The sequence below is a fragment of the Monodelphis domestica genome, chromosome 4 (assembly GCF_027887165.1).
Source record: "Monodelphis domestica isolate mMonDom1 chromosome 4, mMonDom1.pri, whole genome shotgun sequence".
In the NCBI taxonomy this organism is placed as follows: Eukaryota; Metazoa; Chordata; class Mammalia; order Didelphimorphia; family Didelphidae; genus Monodelphis; species Monodelphis domestica.
Window position 1 is genome coordinate 74,917,427 of NC_077230.1, and position 22,785 is coordinate 74,940,211.

At 35.4% G+C, this 22,785-nt stretch overlaps 1 protein-coding gene across 13 annotated transcripts in view; it reads right to left on the reverse strand.

Annotated features, from left to right (window-relative positions):
- SPICE1 (spindle and centriole associated protein 1) overlaps positions 1-22,785 on the reverse strand; it is a 72,403-nt gene that overhangs the window by 31,857 nt on the left and 17,761 nt on the right. For 10 of the 13 annotated variants that reach the window (XM_007493693.3, XM_007493697.3, XM_007493698.3 and 7 more), the window contains one exon: positions 21,888-22,034. The exons of the other annotated variants lie outside the window; for them this stretch is intronic. In XM_007493693.3, the coding sequence (XP_007493755.1) occupies positions 21,888-22,034 (147 nt within the window). The remainder of the gene's footprint in view (positions 1-21,887; positions 22,035-22,785) is intronic. 13 annotated transcript variants of the gene reach the window in all.

Sequence of the window (22,785 nt, forward strand, 5' to 3'; positions counted from 1 at the left end):
GAGGTACACTTCCCTCCTCCATTTACTACCCACTCACTCTTCAACCCCTTTCAATCTCTCCTTTTCCTACTACTTCAATGAAAGCAATCTCTGAAGCCATCAGTTACCTCCAGGTTCAATATATAATTAAACAATTAATCAATAAAATAATGCCCAGATTCAATAGCCTCTTCTCAGTCCTCCTCCTCACCTTTCTGTATCATTTTTACAAATATTTTTATTATTTAATATTATTATTAATTAAATTTTAAATTTTAATTAAATATTATTTTATATTACAATCATTCCCCAACACGATACTCTCTCTTCATGATGCTTCTTTGACAACATACTATCTTTGGTCTTCCTCTCTATGATTAATCTTTTTCATTTACCTTCACTAGCTCCTCCTCTTCCCTCCTCAAAATTTTTCCCATGTTTCATGTTTAACACTCTTTCTATACTCTCTCCCATGACAGTCTAATTCATTCCACTACTTTCAATTATCACCTCTATGCAGATGATTGACCAGTCTGAATCAGTCCCATATCTACAGTGTCTGCTAGACTCTCTACCTGGGTGACCCACTGGTATCTCAAACTAAATATGCTCAAAATGAATCAGTCAGTCATCTTCATCGTAAAATCCTCCCTGTTTCTTTTGATAGTACCACCTTTCTACCAACCACTCAAGCTTAAAACCTTAGAGCAATAATGGAGAATCTTTTAGAACTTTTTAGGGACCTCATGCCATGCCCCATCCCCCAGACTGCATGCAGTGCCTCAATCCCCCCACTGTGTGACATACTCTGTCCTCAAATGCATGCCCTGCCTCCTGACTGTGTGCAGTGTCCCACCCCCCTGCATATGGGAACAGGACCAGGCTCCCAGCCATGAAGCTAGGGCCAAGGTCTGCCTGGGAGGTGGAGAGAGGCTCAAGTGCCCCACCCACTGTGTTCAGGGCCAGGCCAGGTTTCCAACTATTGGCCTGAGTGTACCCACAGAGAGGTCTCTACATGCCATCTTTGGCATATGTGCCATAAATTCACTAGCATGGCTTTAGAGCTATCCTTGACTCCTTCACTCTATATACCTACTCAGTTGCCAAATCACACTGATTATGTCTTTGAAGAATCCATTCTCTCTTTTCTATTACCATTAATGCCATTTTAATTCAGGCTCAAACTATTCCAATACCTTTCCTAACCAATCTCCTGCCTTCAACCACTTTCTTCTTCCATACAGTCTTATAATTTAAACCACTGAAAAAAAAATAACCAAAGCTTAAAAATATAAATTGCCTTCCTAATAAAATACAAGTTTCTTGACATGGCATTCAAGGTTCTCCACAGTCTGCTTCTAACTTGCTTCAACCCTTTAGCATGAATATATTATTGGGAGGTCCATTTATAAATAGACAATTAAATAAGTCCATTTATAAATAGACAATGAGTTAAGTCCAAAGTTGAAAAGAAGGGGTAGATCAAACTAGATTGCATTTATAAATATTTCATAGTATTTTCAACATTCTCAAACTACTTATTGCTACAAAACCCTATTCTGCTTAATGTTTTCCAGAAGATAAAATATGACTGTGAATCATGGAATATATTATCTTAGAAAAATCAAAATTATATATAGTCCGATGGACGATGGAAAAATGCACAATAGCTCTAAGCAGGCTGCAAAATATGTATTAGTGACAGTGATAGTGATGATAATAACAATTCCAACCCCAAAGCCCAAATGTCATTTATGTCACTGGCAAGGAAGCAACTAGGGGTGCTCTAAGTACTATATAGTAGCTGTGAAAGCCTGGCAGGAACATTGAAATGATAGCCAATTGGGTTTTGGCAATACCAAGGACTGAAATTTATATCCTAGCCCAGTGATATCAAACCTTTTAGAGACCAAGTGCCCAAATTGCAACCCTCATTGCAGCATGTAAGCCCCCTGCCTTACCCCAGAGAGGGGAGGGAGGAAGTGCTCCCATTTGGCTGCTGGGAAGAGGGGCTGGTCATGTGAGAAATTTCCTCAGGCATATGGGCACACATACCATAGGTTCACCAACATGGTCCTAGCCAGTAGGATGAAACTACTCCTACAAATCTGAGAAAGACAGTGTGTCTGCTTGAAGACAGCATGATATTCAATTTGCCAGAGGTGACAGCTGATTCAGCAGCACTTCTTCATGTTCTGGTCCCACAGGAAAACAAGATATATAAGAATAAATCAAAAATACTGATAGCCCATTGGCTAGCAAATTTTTAGTACAGATGATGAGTGGGCAAACAAGTGGGTATGAAACGAACTATACTTTCATTACATAACAATACCATCTCCTAGCAAAACTAGAAACAGCTCTCACTAAATACTGTAAGGAAGATATTGCAACACAAGATGGATTTGCAAGAAAAACCAAGAGACTGGAATTTTGGTGAATCACCAATCAACCAGATCAAGAAAAGATTCCAATAGAATCTGGACAGGGGGTAGTTGGGAAACCCAGCAGCTTATCTTCACTTCTGCTTTCCTCAGATTGCTGGAAGGAAGCGGGATAGCCAATTTCTCTCTTGGTCATTGACTGTTCACCTGACTGAATACTGAGAGGACTTCTGAAGCCTAGCTCAAAAGGAACTTAGTCAAACCTTTTTCCTGTCAATATCCCCCTTCAGAGAAATTAACTTTGTTTCCTGAGTTGAATACCTTGTAAGAATCTTCAATCAACAGGAAATTATAAGGAAGTTAGGGAAACCTATTTTCCTCTTTCCCCCTCCCTCTCCTGACCTCTTCTCCTTTAATGAATAAACCCTTTTAGTTAAAAGATCTAAATTGTGAGATTAGTTATTGGAAAAACCCTTAAAGCTTACCATTCTGAGAAAAGTCATTAGATTCAGTTGAGAGAGGGACAGGAAGTGGTGTGTGTGGGGAACTGTAAGATTCAGCCTTTACCTTCCCTGTTCTTATTACCACAAATATCCTAGTATTGTCCTCTATTACAATACAGGCAAAAGTTCCATGCTGTTTTTTTGTTGTTAATACCTTCAGTTTCAAGACATACAATGAAATATTGCTGGTAAAGAAATCATGAAAAAAATTTTTTTATCCCAAATATTAAATTAAGTAATTAATAAATCAAGGAACTAGTAAAATCTGAAAAAAAATGTTTAATAAAAAAGTGAAAATTTTGAAATCAACAAAAAACCTTCACTTAATGAAAACTCTAGGAATTTTAGCCATTAATAATACATTTAAAATAATCATACACAAACTACCTAAAAGTACATTTATCAAAATAAACCCATAAACTATGTGAATATATTTGTAAAACATTATCGCACAAATGAAATAAGATTTAAATAATTGGATAAATATTGTTTTTGGGTAAGCAGAGCCAATATAATTAAAATGACAACCCCACCTAAACTTATCAACTTAATTCAATGCTATCCCAATTAAATTACCAAAAAATCATTTTATTGAGCTAGAAAAATATTAATTTGGAGCAAAAGACCAAGAATATCAAAGGAATTAATGAAAAACAACATTAAAAAAAGTCTAGCAGTACCAGATTTTTAAACTGTAACATAAAGTAGTAATTATTAAAAATATCTGGTACTAACTAAGAAATAGAAAGGTAGTACAACAAACTATATAAAAAGATTACAGTTTCCATGTATTCAATGAAACTAAAGATCCAAGTTTTGGGGATAAAATTCACTATTTAGTAGAAACTGTTGGGAAAACTGGAAAGCAGTATGACAGAAACTAGATACAGACTAATATTGTATACCATTTACCAAGATAAGATCAAAATGATACAGTATTAAGATAAATGGAAATATAAACAAATTAGAAGTGCTGGGAACATATTAGCTACCAGATATATGAAGAGAAGAGGAATTTATAAATAAATGAGAAATATAGCATTGTGAGATGTAAAATGGGTAATTTTGATTTCAGAGTTTAAAAGTTTTTGTACAAATAAAATTAATATAGCCAAAATTAAGACATAAAATAGAAAATTGGGGGGGGGGGTATCAGACAGTTTCTCAGATAGATGTCTCATATCTCATATATAGAGAGAACTTTGACAAATTCTTAAGAATATGAGCCATTCCCAAATTGATAAATGGTCAGAAAATATGAGTAGAGTTTTTTGATGAAAAATCAAGACCACACATAGTCATATGAAAAATGTTCTAAATCATTACTGATTAGAGAAATGCAAATCAAAACAATTCTGAGATGTCAACTCACAACTATTAAACTGGCTAAAATGAAAAAACAAAAAATGATAAATGTTTGAGAGGACGTGAAATACTAATATATTGTTGGCAGAACTGTGAACTGATTCAACCATTTTGGAGAGGAATCTGGAATTATGCCCAGAGAGTTATAAAACTGTGTCTCAGACTCAGCAAAACCAGTGTTGAGTCTGTTTCCCAAAATCACCAGAGTAAAAGGGAAAAGAACTTATATGTTCCAAAATATTTATAGCAGTTCTTTGTGGTGACAGAGAACTGGAAATTGTGGAGATGTCCATCAACTGGGGAATGACTGAACAAGGCATATGGTTAGGACAGAATACTATGGCACCATGAAAAATGATAAGCATAATTTTAAAAAAACCAGGGAAAGAGATACGTGAAATTAGGAAAAACCAAATGAGTAGAACCAAGAGAACATCATATATAACTACAGAATTAATGTTTGAAGACAAACTTGTGAATGTCTACGTTCTCTAGTGCAAGGAGTGGAAAAAAGGTGATATATGAGAATTTTAATGTAACTAACAAAACAAATTTCTCCAAAATATTAAAAAGAAGAAAAAAAAAACAATTTAGTTGACAAAAATAGCACCAAAGTCTTAAATGACTTTGAAGAGGAGATGTACGTATTTAGGGCAAAATTCCAAAAAGCACTTTTTAAGTGCAATCGCATGAATCCCAACTAGTGGAGCAATTACGTGGAAGTGGAGTAATTTTATAACCAACATGAATGAGTGCTGTTCTTCTTCCACAGTATTTGACAGAAAGTATATAAACAGTTCAGTGCCTTGGCTGCTATTGACATAACAAAAACACATGGGAAAAGGTGGAATTATCAAGAAAAATTGTAAGGAGAAGCACTCAACATTATAATGACAGAAATTGCTCAAAAGAAATACTAAAGATTTGTGGAAAAGTAATGGAAGATTACATTAATATCTAGTACCAGTAGAAAACTTGAATGTCATACTGTAGTTCAGTCAAAGGAGAAAAAAAATGTGAAAGAATCCAGAAAACAAAAGCATATCAGAAATTCTAGATTTCCTCAATCAGCAACTGAAAACAAAAATTTAAAGGGTAAGACAACATGAGCAGTCAAAATCATTACAAAGAACAAAATTATTTGGTATCACTCAGGAATTTTACTATAGAAACTTAAGAATGAGAGCACTCCCCTCCTCAAAAAATGTTAGCTATTTTATTATAATATTACATGGCTAAGATAATCAAAATTATGCAGAAACAGAAAGAGGTACACAGCATCCCTGTTGTCCTATCTGCTACTATAGTTGTACTGAGAATGCTTTCAGTAAGCTTACACAAGATATTTATTACCTAATACTTTTAACTGACTCCAAAAGCAATGTTATTTTGCAGATCTGTGCCCATGAAACATATAAAAAGAAAAGGATAATTACATGGGAGCACTGTTTTTTAAGATTATTTTTTTCTTTTTCCTTAGTATGATAAATAGAAACTAAAATTAAAAGCCAACATTATATGCAATGAAGAAATACAAGACCTTTATGATAAGATCAATGTAAAACAATGTTGTTCATTATTAACACTACTATTTGGATTATCTTTAAGGAAAATGGAAATATATGAAAATAATACCCCTAGCAGTAAAACAAAAAAAATGAATATCTATTGTGGTTTTTATAGATTGTTTAACTCTGAGAAGACGAAAGAAAAACCTGGTCTTTGGTGTGGACTCTTGAGTCTGACTCAGAGTCCTAACTTGTTCTTGTTGAGACTCAACCAGGTATTTTATAATATGAAGGTGAAGTTAAGATTTATAAGGATAATATATTTATAAATATATTTATAAAATATATTTATAAGATTTATAAGGATAATAGTGGTAGTTTTATTTAGATAGTATTAAATTTGGGTTAATCAGATCAGGGAAGAGTAGTATAGCCTGTGAAACACAGGAGAAGCAGTTCCTTTCAGAATCAGGGAGTTTATTTGGGTCGATTTAGAATCCCTTGGAATTAGAAATCCCTTATTTATCCTTATATATTTCAATAAATATTTTATATTTATAATAAGAGTTTCTTTAGCATCCTTGCTCCTGGCCCTGAAGGGAAGTTCACTGATTACATCTATCAAAAGTATCCGAACAGTTTTTGAACAGTTTTGCATCTATATTTCTTTAGCTCACCATTTTTATTTTTAATTTAGTGAGAAGAGGCTGAAACACTTATGGAGAGGATTTATTATGTAGATATGAGGAAAAGCAAGCTAAACATAAAAGGGATCTGTGATTTCAATTATATACAATCTTTTTTTATTTGGTTTTGTAAAATCTGGAAGAAAAAAGAAAAAGAAAAGAACTACATACAGAATATTAAAATATTTCAGAGCCTACCTTTGAAGGAACATGCAGGAGATATATGAATAAAACTATAAAATGTGCTTTATAGAAATAAAGACATACATAAGTCATTGAAGGGATATTAATTGCTCATGGTTAGACAATACAATAACAAAATGTGGTCATATAATAAAAAGGATAATATCTAAATTAATATTTAATACCAAATCAGTAAAACTACCAAAGGATAACTTTCTTTTAAAAAGTAACAAAAATTAATATTAAAAAAAAAACAAGAAATCTCAAGGGAAATAATGTCAAAAAAGTGGTAAGGAAAAAGGGCTAGTATCAACAAATCTCAAAACCAAAGACAACTAACTGTTGAAGTAAAAACTTACAATTTCACAAAGTTACTGGGAAAACTGGAAAAGTTTGTCAGAAATTGGGCTTAAAATAACATCTTGGAACATATATCACAATAAATGCCAAATTGGTACATACACTGGATATAAAGAATCATACATATCACAAAGAAATTAGAGAAGCAGGAAAAGAGTTAGTTTTTTGCAACTATGGATGAAGGAATAGTTTATGACCAAACCAAGGATAAAGAGGATCACAGAAAATTAAATTGACCAATTTTATTACATAAAATTAGAAAGCAATTTTCAAACAAAAATCAATAAGGAAAATGTTAATTGGACAAAAAAAAATTTTAAGCAAATATCTCTACTTAAGCATATCAATATATATAAGGAACTGATTTAAATAAGTCATTCTCCAAAATACAAATAAATGGTTAAATGTTATAAAAAGTAAAAAATCCAAGTTAGCAATATCCATTCAAAAAAAGTTACAAATCACAAATAAACTAATGAGTAGAGAAATGAAAACAATTGCATTTCACTGTATAATCAACAGTTTGTCCCTCAAAAAAAAGTTATTTAAAAAAGGAATGACAATTGTTGGAAGGATTGCAAAAAGATAGATACAATAATAATGCATTATTAGTTGGAGGTATGACTTGGTCCTGCTATTCTGAAAAGCAAAAGAAGTCACTAAAGTAGGCTTACACTTTGTCCCAGCAATATCATTACTATGCCTATGCATACCCCAAAAAATCTTTTTTTTTAAATAGGAAAAGGACCAATATGTACAAAAAAATTTTATATTTATAAAAAAGGAGACATGCCAACTGTTGGAGAATGGATAAACTGAAAACAAATGCAATAAAACATTAATGTACCTTAAGAAATCATGAAAAGTATGAATTTTAAGAAACCTGAGAAGACATATATGAAATAACCCAGAGTTAAGCGAGAAGAGAGCCAGGACACAAATTTATTCAATAACAACACTATAAAGAAAAACAATTTTGATTAATGCCATGGGCAATCACAGTGATTCCAAAGCACCAGTGACGAAGCAAGTTACCCACTCTCTGACAGAGGAGCAATGGTCTCAAATTCAGAAATAGATATATAGTTTTCTGGTATGATCTTGGGTGAATATGTGTATTTTTTTTAAGCCCTTACCCTTACTATGTATTGGTTCCAGGGCAGAAGAGTGGTAAGGGCTAGACAATGGGGGTTAAGTGATTTGCCCAAAGACACACAGGTAGGAAATGTCAGAGGTCAAATTAGAACCCAGGACCTCCCATCTTCAGGTCTGGCTCTCGATCCACTGTGCTACCAAGCTGCCTCCCAATATATGTATTTCTTATAAGGATTTTGTTTCTCTTTTTCAATTAGAGGTTGAGAAAAAAAAATAAAAAAGGTCTTTGAAGCATTTTTTAAAAAATTTAAGAAGAAGGCAATCCAGAAGAAAATACACTTAACCCCCATTGCCTAGTCCTTGCCATTTTTCTACTTTGGAAACAATACACAGTTACTGATTCAAAGATAGAAGGTAAGGTTTTGTTTTGTTTTGTTTTGTTTTGTATGAAGAAGGAGGAAGAGAGGAGGAAGAAAGAAGAAGAGAGGAGGAGGAGGAGGAGGAGGAGGAGGAAAAGACACAATCAGCTTCTAAAAATAATGTGCCAAATCTCTTATATGCTTCATTTTTTTAAAACCTCTAGGCCTGGCTCTCAATCCATTAAACTACCTACCTAACTGCCCCTACTATACACTTAAAAAAAAAAAGGCAGAGATATAAAAATTATCAACTATTTTCTGTTCTACTGGACATCTGGAAATAGTTTTTCTTCTTTTGCTGTATAAGTGAAGAATCTTAAAAATTAAATTAAAAAAGAATGGTAACAAGATAGTGACTTGTTGCAGAATCACTTCTATCTGAAACTCAAAGAAATGATAATAATAGCAGTTATTATAGTGATTTAAGATTTGAAAAGCTCTTTATATGTTACCTTATTTGATCTTCATTGTAATACTGTAAAGTTTGATTATTATCCCTATTTTACACATGAGAAAACTAAGGTGAATATCAATGAAGTGACTTGTCACAATGAGGATGGGATATGAACACAAGGTTTCTAGAGTCTATCATTCTGTTCACTACAGCATGCTTTTATGCAAAACATGATATAACATTATCAAGAACATATATAATAATATGGACCAGTCATGTTATAAGAATAAGAAACAAAAAGTGGGCCAACTGTGAAGATTGGATTTAACTATCTCTGGATTTTAACAATGAAGATACTTAGCTCTTTCTTTATTGTGAAGATACAATTGTAATATCCCAATTGTAACAATGAAGGTACTTAGCTCTTCCTTTATAGTGAAGCTAGAATTGTAAGCTACAATCTATTTTTAGATTTTAACTACAAAAAGGTGTTAAGCAACTACAAAAGGTGAACTTAACAAAAGAGGTGTTAAGTACCCAAAAAGATATAATCTAACCAGAGAAGATGAGAACTAAAGAGTGGGCAGTCCTGGAGAAAATCTAACCAAAGAAGGTGAGAAAAGCATCTGCTGTTATTGGTAGACATGAAAATTTAGAGGAGGTAGCACAAGAGAAAAAGGTCTTTAAATAGAGGGGGGAAAAAGACTGAAACAACACACAGTCAGTCAACCAAGCTTGGAGTGAAGGACGGAGGTGTGACTGGAAGACAAGACTCGGAGGAGAGACTGGAAGACCAACACCCAGAGTTCTTTCCATTTTAGGTCACTCTTGGTGAGTGAAAGGCTGGCATAGTGAGACCCTGCCTTTCTCGGAGGTTTAAAACTCCGAGAAAGGCCAATCGTCTTGAGACTCTTTTCCCTCATTAGGACCTTAGTATTTCTACCTGGCTCAGAGGAAGCCAGAATATTCTTTCTTTCTTTCTCTCTCTCTCTCTCTCTCTCTCTCTCTCTCTCTCTCTCTCTCTCTCTCTCTCTCTCTCTCTCTCTCTCCCTCCCTCCCTCCGTCCCTCCCTCCGTCCCTCCCTCCCTCCCTCCCTCCCTCCCTCCTTAATATCTTCCCTCTATTGTAAATGAACTATCATAAATTCCATTTACTTTTGTAATTCATTTTGGGATTTAGAAATTAAATCCCTGGCAACAACCTAATTAATATATTTCAGTCTCAACCACAAATAAATTTTTAGCACAATTAAAATAATGGTCCCCCATGGATACTAAAAAAAAAAAAAAAAGAAGACAACATCCAATTGGTCAGATACTGTATGGTGATTTATGGAACAACTCAATCAAGAATCTTACAGAATGAGAAAACTAGATTTACCTATGCCCTGCCTTTCTAAAAGGTCTATCTGTACCAATGAAAGCACAGATTCTTCAAAGTATCAAAGTGTATGAAATGGTATTGATAACAATGACCCTGAGTTGCTAAGAAAAGTTTAAATAATGTTTACTTTCTTTGGTTTAAGATAAGCAAAGAATACATTTTAGAAAAATTTTCCATCAAAATTATCAAAGTTAAGTTTGACAGTAAAATTCATAACATGGGAAATTCACTCATATGAAACTTTGTTTTCCAACAATGGCAGATAAATAAGGCATATTAAGCTTAAGGAGAGGAGTAAAAAAAATCTGTGGGGAGACAAAGAGTCATATGAATTGTTACAAAAAGTTACTACAGCCTTCAAATTACTGTTAGTACTATGGATGTCACATTCTCATACTGAGTTCTATCTAGAAAGAAAAGATACAGTACTGTTCTTCCAGGATAAGGAGAACTGGCACTTTCACCTTTTCAACTCAGAGAAGTTAATTTTAAAGTATTTCTCAATTTCTTTTTTTTACTTGCAAAATAAGATTTTAATTGTTTTCCTTAATCCCTTTTCTATGTCAGTAGTTACCCAAAGAATGGTATCACCTGCCTTTAAAACTCTCGTGGCAAATCACTAATGAACGAAATCCAAATTAAAACAACTGAAGTTTCATTTCATATTTAGCAAAGTAACAAAAATGACAAAAGAAAGGAATGGTCACAATTGGAGGGAATGAAGAAAGACAGGTACACTAATGCATTTTTGGTGTAGTGAAGTACTAAATTGGCAGCAAAAGTATTTGTACCAATAATATAAATATTTTATAATGCAAATTGGAATTACATAAAGAGAGTGACTAAAATGTCAAATCCTTTGACCCAGAGATTCCACTGCTAAAAATATATCTCAGGAAGGTCAACAGCAAAAAGGAAGAACAACAACAAAAATACAACAAAAAAAGCAGCAACATATTTTGATAGCAAAGGAACTGGAAATAAAATTGATGCCCATTGACTAGGAAATGGCTAAACAGATCATAGATTAATGTAATGTAATAGTACTGGGCTATAAAGAATAATATGATTAATTAATTAATATAATATTACTGTGTCAGAATGAATATAACTACAGAGAAGCCCAAAAAAGTGAAATGAGCAAAACCAGGAAAATATGAGTAGTTTAATCTTTTTTGAAGAGCAACACAACAACAAACAATAGAAACAGAAAAGAACAACAAAAACAATAGAAACTGAAATTACAATGACCAAGCTTGGACTAAAAGTTATGAGAAAATACCTTCCATTCCTGAGGGGTGCAGGATTATGTATATGAAACTTTGCATGCCATTCTCTTTCTATATGTTGCTTTGTTTTCTCCCTCTTTTTAAAAAGTATTATGCAATGGAAAGTAATGAATGCTGGAGGGGATGTGGCAAAGTGGGGGCATTAACGCATTGCTGGTGGAGTTGTGAACTGATCCACCAATTGTGGAGGGCAATTTGGAACTATGTCTAAAGGGCACTAAACGACTATCTGCCCGCTGGGTTTGTACCCCAAAGAGATAATAAGGAAAAAGACTTGTACAAGAATATTCATAGCTGTGCTCTTTGTGGTGGCAAAAAATTGGAAAATGAGGGGATGCCCTTCAATTGTGGAATGGCTGAACAAATTGTGGTATATATTGCTGATGGAATACTATTGTGCTCAAAGGAATAATGAGCTGGAGGAATTCCATGGGGACTGGAACAACCTCCAGGAATTGATGCAGAGTGAAAGGAGCAGAACCAGGAGAACATTGTACACAGAGACTGATACTCTGTGGTACAATCAAATGGAATAGACTTCTTCATTAGTGGCAAAGCAGTGATCCTGAACAACTTGGAGGGATCTACAAGAAAGAACACTATCTACATTCAGAGGAAAAACTGTAGGAGTAGAAACACAGAAGAAAAACAACTGCTTGAATACATGGGTCGAGGGGATATGGTTGGGGATGTAGACTCTAAATGAACATCCTAGTGCAAACATCAACAACATGGAAATAGGTTTTGATCAAGGGCACATGTAATACCTAGTGAAATTGTGCATCAGCTACGGGGAGGGTAAGGGGTGGGGAGCGAGGGAAATAATGATTCTTGTAACCAAGGAATAATGTTCTAAAATTGACTAAATAAAACTTAAAAAAAAAAAGTATTATGAGGGAGTGGATAGAAGAATATGGTGGGAAAAGATGATGGTTAAAATCAAAGACTATTTTTTTAAAGTCTTGTTGACAATATCCAACAGATCCAGTAGATGGAGATGTTACTACATGAGAAGATTCTAGGTCAGGCATATGATTAGATGAATCTTTTTTGGAAAACAAGGCAAAACACTGCAAAAGTTTTTAAATCATCTGGGCTTGATAAAATAGAAAGCAACTACTTAATCATGCTCTGCCAAAAAACATGCCTGAAGCCAAAATAGACACAAAATAAATTGAGCTGGGGGAAACCACTGAAATATGTGCCTTTTGTGTGTCATGTCAACATAAATGAGAATCTACTTATCCCAAAGGATGGTTCATCTGGTTTTTCTAATGTTTTCATGAAAATATTCTTGGATTTTGAAATGACCAAATAAAATATTGTTTAAAAAAAAAGACAAAAAAAATATTCTTGGAGGCAGATAAGTGACTCAGTAGAATGAGAGCCAGGCCTAGAGACAAGAGGTTCTGGGTTCAAATCTATCCTCAAACACTTCCTATATGTGTGACACTGGGCAAGTCACTTAACCCCTATTAACTAGCCCTTACCATCTTCTGACTTGGAACCAATTTTTAGTATTGATTCTAAGATGGAAGGTAAGGGTTTTAGAAAAAAAATAAAACCAAAAATATTCTAGGCTCCCCAGGAGCTAGTTATAATACAGTTGTAGTATTGCATTGTTGTGTCCCCTGCTTAAATTTAAAAAACTTTATTTTTACTTTCCTTGTCTATTTTTGTTATGTAAACCACAGTGGCCAAGGACAAGTAGTTGCTTTCTATTTTGTCAAGCCCAGATGATTTAAAAACTTTTGCAGTGTTTTGCCTTGTTGTTTTCCAAAAAAGATCTCAAATATTATAAAGGAAAGAAATATTCTAGCCTCTTATTATTTTCAAATTATTACCAGCAGAAGTAAAACATCCCTAATGTAACTCTAACTACTTTAGCCCCATGACTCCTTATCTCTAAAGGGCAAGGGAAGTTGGAGAAATATTTTATTACTCCCATTACTTATACTCATAACTTCCCTTGGCCATTAGATGCTCTGTAATGCCCCCATCCACTTCTTATATCCTGAAGAATTATTGTTCTCATTCCAGGAATGCTACTATCTTTAGAACACTTTTCCCATGTCCAAAGCCTCTAAGTCTTTACTTATATCCTTGATGGAGAACCTATAGCATGCATACCAGAATCCTCTCTGTGGACACACCTGCAGTTGCCTGTCAGAGTGCATTGCTAGAAAGCCAGAGGGACTAGGGTGGAACTGTTCCCCTCCCAACTCCATACACCTGAGGATATTCCTCACTTCACCCTTCTCTCTGCCCAACAACCCAATGGGAGCTTCTTCCCTTCCCTATCTGGGGTAAGGGGTGGGGTTCACTTGGTCTGGGGGGGCAGGACCCAGCACTCAGTCTCTAAAAGGTTCACCATCACTGACTTACATTATCCCTTACTACTCTCCTTGCCCACTAATTCCACTTTCTAAAACCCTAGTCTCCCCTTTCAAAGGCCAGAACAAATGCTAGCTCCTGTGATAGTGAAATCACTTTTAAAGACTGATATATATTAATTTAAGGTCGCCAAGGAATTCACTTATGAAATTCCTAAATGAAACACTCAAGTCAGAATGGAGTTTTATGGCAGTTTAATTACAACAGGAGTAAGAAAGGAGAGAGAAGGAAAGAAGGGGACAAGGAAAGAGGTTAATTCAACCTTCTGGCAGAGCCAGAGGGAGTTTAGGCCTTGGAAGGCCAAGGCAGAGAAGGGAATCAGTCCTTTTGACTCACGTGACCGATCTGAAGGAAAGCTGCCTGCGGGTCTCCTTCCTGCTCGAGCTCCTAGAACGAACTGGCACCTAGCCCTGTCCCCAGGAAGTGAGTGAACTCCAGAGGCTGTTCTGTACCTCACTTCCTGAGCCTCACATGTGCCAATGGTGACTCAAGCTTGGCTTAGGACAGCCCAGGTGGGCAGTTAGTTATTTCTGATTTGCCATTGACTAGCACATGCCTGTGTAGTGTGGGTGTGCACAATTTTGGGTGCTAGACCAAGCAAGATGGAGATTTAAAAATCACAGTCCTCCAAAAAGCCTTTCTTTATTCCTTCCTCCATCCAACTAGATAATACCTTTTAGTCTGTAGGACTTTTATTGTACTTAGTGTTCCTCAAACCTTTATCCTGCATTTTACATTATAATTACTGTATACCTATTTTGTAACTAATGTGTATTTCTAATGTAATACCAAACGTCCATTTGTGTTTTATCCCTCAATAAATGCAATTGTTTTATTTGTCTTTTGTAATTATTTGTAATCGTAAAAATTTGCTGTTTAATAAATAAATGTTGAAAAATGATTAAGTGAATAGTCAACAAATAGGACAAGGTGAACTAATTGGCTAGGGGTTTCTTCATTCAACAGGATGAGTAAAAAAACACAAATCCTACTCATCTAGACTTTTCTTCCAATCCCCAGTTTCACATTCACATACCATATGAGACTCTTATAGCAACAGGAGGAGCAGCTAAGGGATCATACAGTCATAAGACCATATATCTAGAGCTGGAAAAGGGCCTCAGAAGCCAACTCTACTCATTTTGTGGAGGAGGGAACTAAGACCTGGGTAAGTTAAGTGCCTTATCTAAAACCATACAGACAGCAAATGTGATAGCCATACATTTTTCCGGAGATCCCTTCATCCCCACCACACTGTCCTAACTTCTACAGTATCCCCCTCAAAGAGTTCTGCTATTAGGTATTACCTTACCTGGTTCAGACTTCCTTCATCGGCCTATAGCCCCGACATCATAAACAGACTCAGAAGTTCTGCACCTACATTCATTTTGAGGCTATTAAGGCACAAGGAGTTAACCTGATCATTTGGAAAGGACTATAAATCTCAATCCTGTGTTGTGGTAGGTCAGTTTAGAGTTTGGAAGAAAATGCTTTAAATGTTGGAAGATCCCTATAAGAAAATGAGTTTAAAAACATGAAAGAAATGGGAAAAGGAAAACTGTGATTTCTGGAACTTATAAGTCCAGAATATATGGAGTGGAAAAGAGTGTGGTGCTCTGGGGTTTCACTTAAGCATACTTTGACATTGGGGAGGAAAGTGGTACACTTTAGAAATGAACAGGCAAAATTTCTAGGGGGGAAGAAGTGTTGAATAAAATGAAGTAGCTCTTCAGCTACAGCTTTCTCAAAGGGCCCAGGTAAATAATAGAGGTTGGATCTGGAGATGCCCTCTGTGCAGTACTCAAACACAATCTTGCCATAGAGTGTAGTTTGAAATTCATTTGCAAGGGGTAGAAGATTAAGTAGATGAAGTGGTATCAGGATCCACTGAAGACATCCTTTATTCAGTTTCTCCTATGGGATTCTTCATGATTAATACATTCACAACCACTATATCACTCACTCTCCATTGCCCATTGAGTAACTCCAAAATGTCCATCTTTGAAGGCGAGGATATTCTGTGATTCTGTCATGCAGCGTGATTGGAAGAAAAATGATGGGACTCAGTTTCAGGAAAAAGCATGGGGCAATCTGGCCAGTTCTCCTCTTCCATATCACTTCTTGTAGTCAAATCCATCCAAAGTGTCTATCTGCTTAATATACATGTAGTGATGAACCAGTTCTTTGGGATGTAGAAGCACCATGATGGTGGCAAACACCTTTAGCAAATGTACACCTCTGTATTTCATGTCTCATTTAATATAACCATCTTGAATGATTTAAAAAGAATAGATGACACTGCTTTATCCTTAGGTAATCTTTTTTTTTCCTATTTAATCAAATGCCTTCTTAAGGCCAACAAAAAGTATTAAACAGGATCTTATATTCAACTTTGTGACCACAGAGATGTGGAACACTTATCCAGCCCTAGCCATTCTCCTAACCTCCAAGTTCATATCTTCAATGACAAATTAACATGTCATATTGGATAGCCCATTGAAAAATTAAATACATATCCAAAACTTTACTACTCTAAAGTCCTACACTGTTCCTTAGTTTCATGTTAACTGTCAAAAGCACTACTATCCTCCCTAGTCACTCATGTTTTATCTTTGGTTCCTCAATCTCACTCCCTCTATCTAATGTGATGCCATAACCACTGGATTCTACCTTAAAATCTCTCTCATATCCATCCTTCTCACCTCTGACATGCCTCCATGATCACTGTAGCATGGGCCTCATCATTCCTACACTACTGTGGTAATTTTCTATTGATCTCTTTGCCTCAAGTCTTTTCGTACTCCAAACCATCTTCCTAAAATATAGGTAATGGGGCAGCTAGGTGGCATAGTGGATATCCAGACCTGGACTTAGGACAATGTGGGTTCAAATCGGGCCTCAAGACACTTCCTAGCTATATGACCCTGGGCCAGTCACTTACTCCCAAACTGATTGATACTAAGAAAGCATGGGTTAAAGATAAAAGTAGAGGTATGACCATGTCATCCCCCTAACCAGTAAACTCTAGTGACTCCTTATTACCTCCAAGATCAAACATAAAAGCCTGTTTGGCTTTTAAAATTGGTGAGGAGCACTCCCTCCTCACTTCTGCCTCCTGGCTTTCCTGGCATCCTTCAAGTTTCTGCTAAATCCCACTTTCTTCAAGAGAACTTTTTTCATCTTCCTTAATAGTAGCCTTCCCTTTAAAATTATCTCAAAATTATCATATATTTTTTATCTGTACACAGTTGTTTGCATGTTGCGTCCCACCATTAAACCATGAGCTCTTTGAGGGCAGGAACTGTTTTTGCCTCTGTTTGTATCCTCAGTGTTTGGCAAAGAACCTGGTACACAATGTGCTTATACAAATGCTTTTGTACTTGCTGACTTTTTAGCCATCTACATCTTGGCCCCAAGTTCCCCTCTGGCCAAAGAATTTCTCAGTTCTTTGCGACCTGTCAGAACAATTATTACTCAAGTGAAATTACTTTTTCCAATGTTTTCAAGACTCTTCAAAGATTCAGGATTGCCCCTAGGATAAAATAAAAACTCAATCATCTTGACATTTAAAGTCCTTCAAAATACAATTTTGGTTCACCTTTCCAGATTTAATTCTACATTTCTCCCTTAGACATTGAAATATGAACACTGTACATTATGGGCAAATGCCCATGTGTTTTTCCTGATACAGAATGGTCTTTTTTTTTTTATTCTTATTATCTAAGAATTGATACTAAGCATTAGCTCCAAGGCAGAAGAGTGGTAAGGGCGAAGCAATTAGGGTCACTTGCCAAGGGTCACATAGCTAAGAAGTATCTGAGGCAAGATTTGAACCCAGGATCTCCCATCTCCAGGCCTGTCACTTTATCCACTGGTCATGCAGCTGCCTCAGACACAGTTCTATTGCCAATCTCTAGTCCTTTGCCCAGGCTGTCCCTTATCCTTGGAATAAACATCCCTACTTCATCTTTGTCTCTCAGAAATTCCTTCCTTCAAAATTCAGCTCACATTCATCTTGTGAGATGATTTTTCTTGATTCCTCTAATTATTAGCATTCTTTTCTGTTCTCAAATTACTTTGTACTTCTACCAGTTTACTTGTCTATAGCCACCAGAATATAAGCTCCTTAAGGGCAGTGCTTTTTTCATTTCTATCTTTGAATCCTCAGCATTTATTAGTACAGTACCTCACATCTAGTAGGTACTTAGTAAAAACCTGCTGAAATGAACTTTATATTGTTCTAATAAAGATATTGAAGAAATGGAAGAGTAGGCATATAAGTCAGTAATTATGGATATATTCTGGGTATATCTGTGATTTGATCCAAGTATTTGGTATCAATTTTTGGTTATTTCTTTCACGTATCTTAAAAACCAATCCTTTGAAATCTTTAAAATATGTCACTTTTAGCATAGATCACTTATGTGTATATTTGGCATAGTCAGTTCATGCCTTTGTTTTCTTTGGAAACATTTCTATTTCATCATGAAGTACACTAAGAACTATAATGTTAAGAATGCCAATTCAATAGCTCTTCTGTCATTGATGAAGAAAGGAATTCCTTATAAAAATCTTGACAGATCTTTTCCACTTTTTTCTCTATAGTCCTCCTAGTTTCATTAAATGCTCTCAAGATGTTCTAGCTAAAGTGGGTCTCTCTCACCAAGTGTTCTTTAAACTTGTTTTTCCCTCTAATATTTTTTCACTGCTTTATGAGGTGGCACTGCTCAAAATTTTCCATTATTCTGCTCTCTTAAGATTTAAGAAGAAGAATTCTCTTTGACTTCCCTATCTCTCCACTTGGTTAAGACAAACAAATGTTTATAGGCTAGCTAAAGTAGTTCCTATGTGCTTTTTGTTTGGAGAGGGTCAATAGTCTATTCAATAATTAAATAAATCAGATAAGACTTCTTTTTACTATGCATTGTATCATCTTCTCTTTTTCTTATAACTCATGACCTAGAATCACAAGCTCTAGGCTTAAAGACAGTTCAACTGAAGGGGCATTCTTCTGATTAGGCTGCAATGTCAGATAATTGACAAACTTTTTAAAGTGCTAAGTATGTACCAAAGACTATTCCAAGCACTGGAGTTGTAAAAAACTGTCAAAAACAGTACCTGTTCTCAAGGAGCTCATATTCTAACAGGAGAGACAAGATGCAGAGAAAATGGTACTTATACAATACATAGTAGATGGAAGAAAATCTCATAAAGAAAACAGTAGAAGTTGCAGGGCCCAGAAAAGACCTCCTGAAAAGGGTGGCATGTTGGCTGAATCTTAAAGGAAGATGAAGTTAAGTGGCAGAGGTGAGTAAGGAAGAGTATTCCATGAATAGAGGATAGCCTACACAAAGGACTAGAGACTGTTGATGGAGAAACAAAGTATAAAAAGAACAACTATAGGTCTCTTTGCCCTGGAACATACACTGTATAAAGAATTGTGAAATAAGTCTGGAAAGGTAGGCTACTACCACACTGTGTTAAGTATGAATTTATATAGAGAAGGTTCAATTGCAGGAGCACTCTTTGATTAGTCTGATAAAGTCAATCAACTGGCAAACACTTTTTAAATGCTTAGTAAGTACCAAGGACAAGTCTAAGCACTGAGGTTGTAAAAGACTGTCAAAAACAGGGCTTATTCTCAAAGAGCTCACATTCTAAAAGGGGACACAAGATGCAGATGAAATGGATTACCTATCAAGAGAAATAAGTCTGTATTTTATTTTATAAGCAAACCTCCCCAAATGGGAAATGATAAAAAAAAGACAATACACATGATTACATGATGAATTTCCCAAGGAAATGTAACTAATAGAAATAATTTTCCATAGAAAGCACATAGAAAATATTTGTTTGTCTTAAAGGTATAAAGAGAAGAGAGGAGTGTCATGTACGAAGGAATAGAGTGTGCAAGCATAAGCACACCGGTGTGTGTGTGTGTGTGTGTGTGTGTGTGTGTGTGTGTGTGAAGTAGAAAAGTAGGACCAGGCTGTAAAGTTTCAGAAAAGAATATTCGATCAGAGAAGTAACAGAATCACTGGAGCTCAGTGAGCAGTGGGACAATTTAGTCTATGCTTTAAAAAAGTCCTTTGTCAGGCAAGTAAAGGAGGAATTAGAATGGGGAGATTTGAGGGAAGGTCACCAAATAAAATACTATTACAACAGTCCAGGTAAGAGGCGATAAAGGCCTAATCTAAGATTATAATTGTTTGAGTATAGAGAAGGGTACATATAAGAGTGATCCTGTAAAGGCAGAAACCTTGAGATTTGGCAGCCAACCAGGAATATAAGGTAAAAATGGAAAGTTGAGGATGACATCAAGGTAGCAAACCCAGCTGATAAGAGAATGGTAGAACCTTTAATTATAATAGAGAAATTCAGAGGAGAGGAAGGTATAGGGAGAAAGACAATGAATTCTGTTTTGTATATACAAAGTCTAAAATGCATGTGGCACATCTAATTTGAGGTATCCAAAAGTTTTGGTGACACAGGACTATAGCTCAGGAAAGCAACTATGGCTGAATATATACTACATAAGGGAATCATCTGCATAGAGATGATAACTGAACCTCTAAAAAAAGATAAGATCATCAGAAAAGAAAAAGGGGGCAAAAAGTGAGAATCTGTTTCTACTAAGCTGAAGGAATGAAATGTGACAGAGAATAAGAACAAGATAAGGATCATTAGGTAACAAATTGGCTTTTTATACTGAGAAGAAAGTCTTAGAGAAGGAATAGGATTGCATGGATCTTAGGTTCTTTGAGGCACACAGTTGGATTTTCAAAGACAAATATATTAAATGAGGCAATAGATAAGTGACTTTCTCTGCCTTTCTATAGGGAAACATAATATTAGGGATAAGCATAACTTTTGGGCAAGGAATTTGACCTTTATAATGGAAGCTAAGCTAAAGAGAACAAGGAAAAGAAAAAATAAGAGGTTGTTTAGGGGTGGTAATCAATGTCATAAATGTATAAGTTTAGTTAGGTTTCAGGTATACACTGTTCATCTCCCATGGTAGACCTCATATCAAGTAGTAAATCATGATATAAGCACCTGATACAGTTTTAAATATAAACGGTGCTCTTAATTATCAAAGAATCTGAATACAGAAATAGAAAAGCTAGCACTTTTACCTGGGTAATTTTAGACACATCACATAACCTTTCTGAACCTCAGTTCCTTCACCTGCAAAATGAAGGAATTATAACATGCATCCAAAGTCTTTTCAAGCTCTTGAATCAATGATCCTAAGAAAATATAAATGACTGTCAAAAGTCAGATAAAAATCTCCAATGATAAGATTCAATGTTTTTTTAAGTTCAAGGAAATATTTTCCAAACAGATATATAAAACTGAAACCTGCTTCTCACTGACAAAATGGAATCATTAATCAAAATAACCTTTTACCTTCTCAAAAGACAACTATAACATACTTTAAATCAGACTTGAAAAATCACTTGCCTAAACACCCTACCTGATGATTTAAACATCCACAATGAAAGAAGCACTCTGAATAAGAGAGGAATAAATTTCTAAACCATCAAAAGGCACTGACAAATGAAGATAAGATACACAACTGTAGTTCTCCATTTTCTTCATTAAAAACAAAAATCCAATTACAAAATAACATCCAATTCTTGATGTAAATACTTTACTTCTAGTAAAGGATTAGAAAAGGGAGGCAAATGTCTTACTAATCAACTGGGCAAGGATTTGATTTTAATTTCCAGATTGATATAAAACACTGCTAGAATTGAGATTGTACCCAATTTCCTTTTACTACTGATTTGGTAAACTAGAAGTAAGCATTTACATGAGGCAATTACTGAGCAACAGAACTCTGCTAATTCCATTAAGGAAGCAGAAAAGTAAAAATCACTTTTCTACTCCTTTTTCTAATCATGTTGGAAATCCTAAATGTAAACACAGTTTTAACCATTACCTCCTTCATGATAGCCAATCTCCTTTTTCCAAGAAGATCAGGGGTATCCTGTTTCTGCTTTTTCCATTTTCTCTTCAAAGCTTTCTCTTGAAGTTCCCAATGGGCAAGTGCTCTGTTCTTTGATTTGTGAAGTTCATGACGACGTACCTAATACAGATGAAAAAAATGTGTTATAAATGAACAGAGGCTCAGCCAGCTAGTCCACCACAAACCTGCCAGGGGGCAGGATCAGCATGCAAATAAAAGCTGCATCTAGCCACTGAATAAGCAAAAAAATTAGTACATCTTGTAAGACTAGCTGCATTCTAATCTGTTTACCTGAAAACTGGCTAGAGTTCTTGTCTCACTCTATCCACTCTCACCTTAAGGTCTGTCAACTTGGTTTAGCTTGAGATGTTTTTTTCCCCCATTTGCATTTGCAACCTCAAACACATGGCTCCTAGACTACCCATAGCTACTCTTCTCTCTTACTGCAGACCCAGCATGATTCAAGAAAACATCTCCAAGAAAATGCTTCTACCTTGCCACAGAACCTCAAGCACACAGATCATGGTTCAATTCCAAATCCGTCCTGTCATAGCTAACAGCCGCAAGTGTTCACAGCAATCATTCAAAGAGCCTAGGGCTAGGGTCAGCAAGAACATATTGGTTATTTTCTTAACCAAACAGGGTTTCTTCATGGAGTTACAAACCATAATTGATAAGCTCCAGGTGAAGAACATACCCCTTAAGAAGGAAAACAGTTTTCATTTAAAGAGACCAACTAAAACAAATATGTCCACTCATCATACTCTCTGAAAGAAAATTATAGACAAGCCAGATGCCGATTAGCCTTCCAGCACCTACAAACTGTCCTAGAATAATGACCCCAGGATTTTCCTTACTGACCAAATCAACA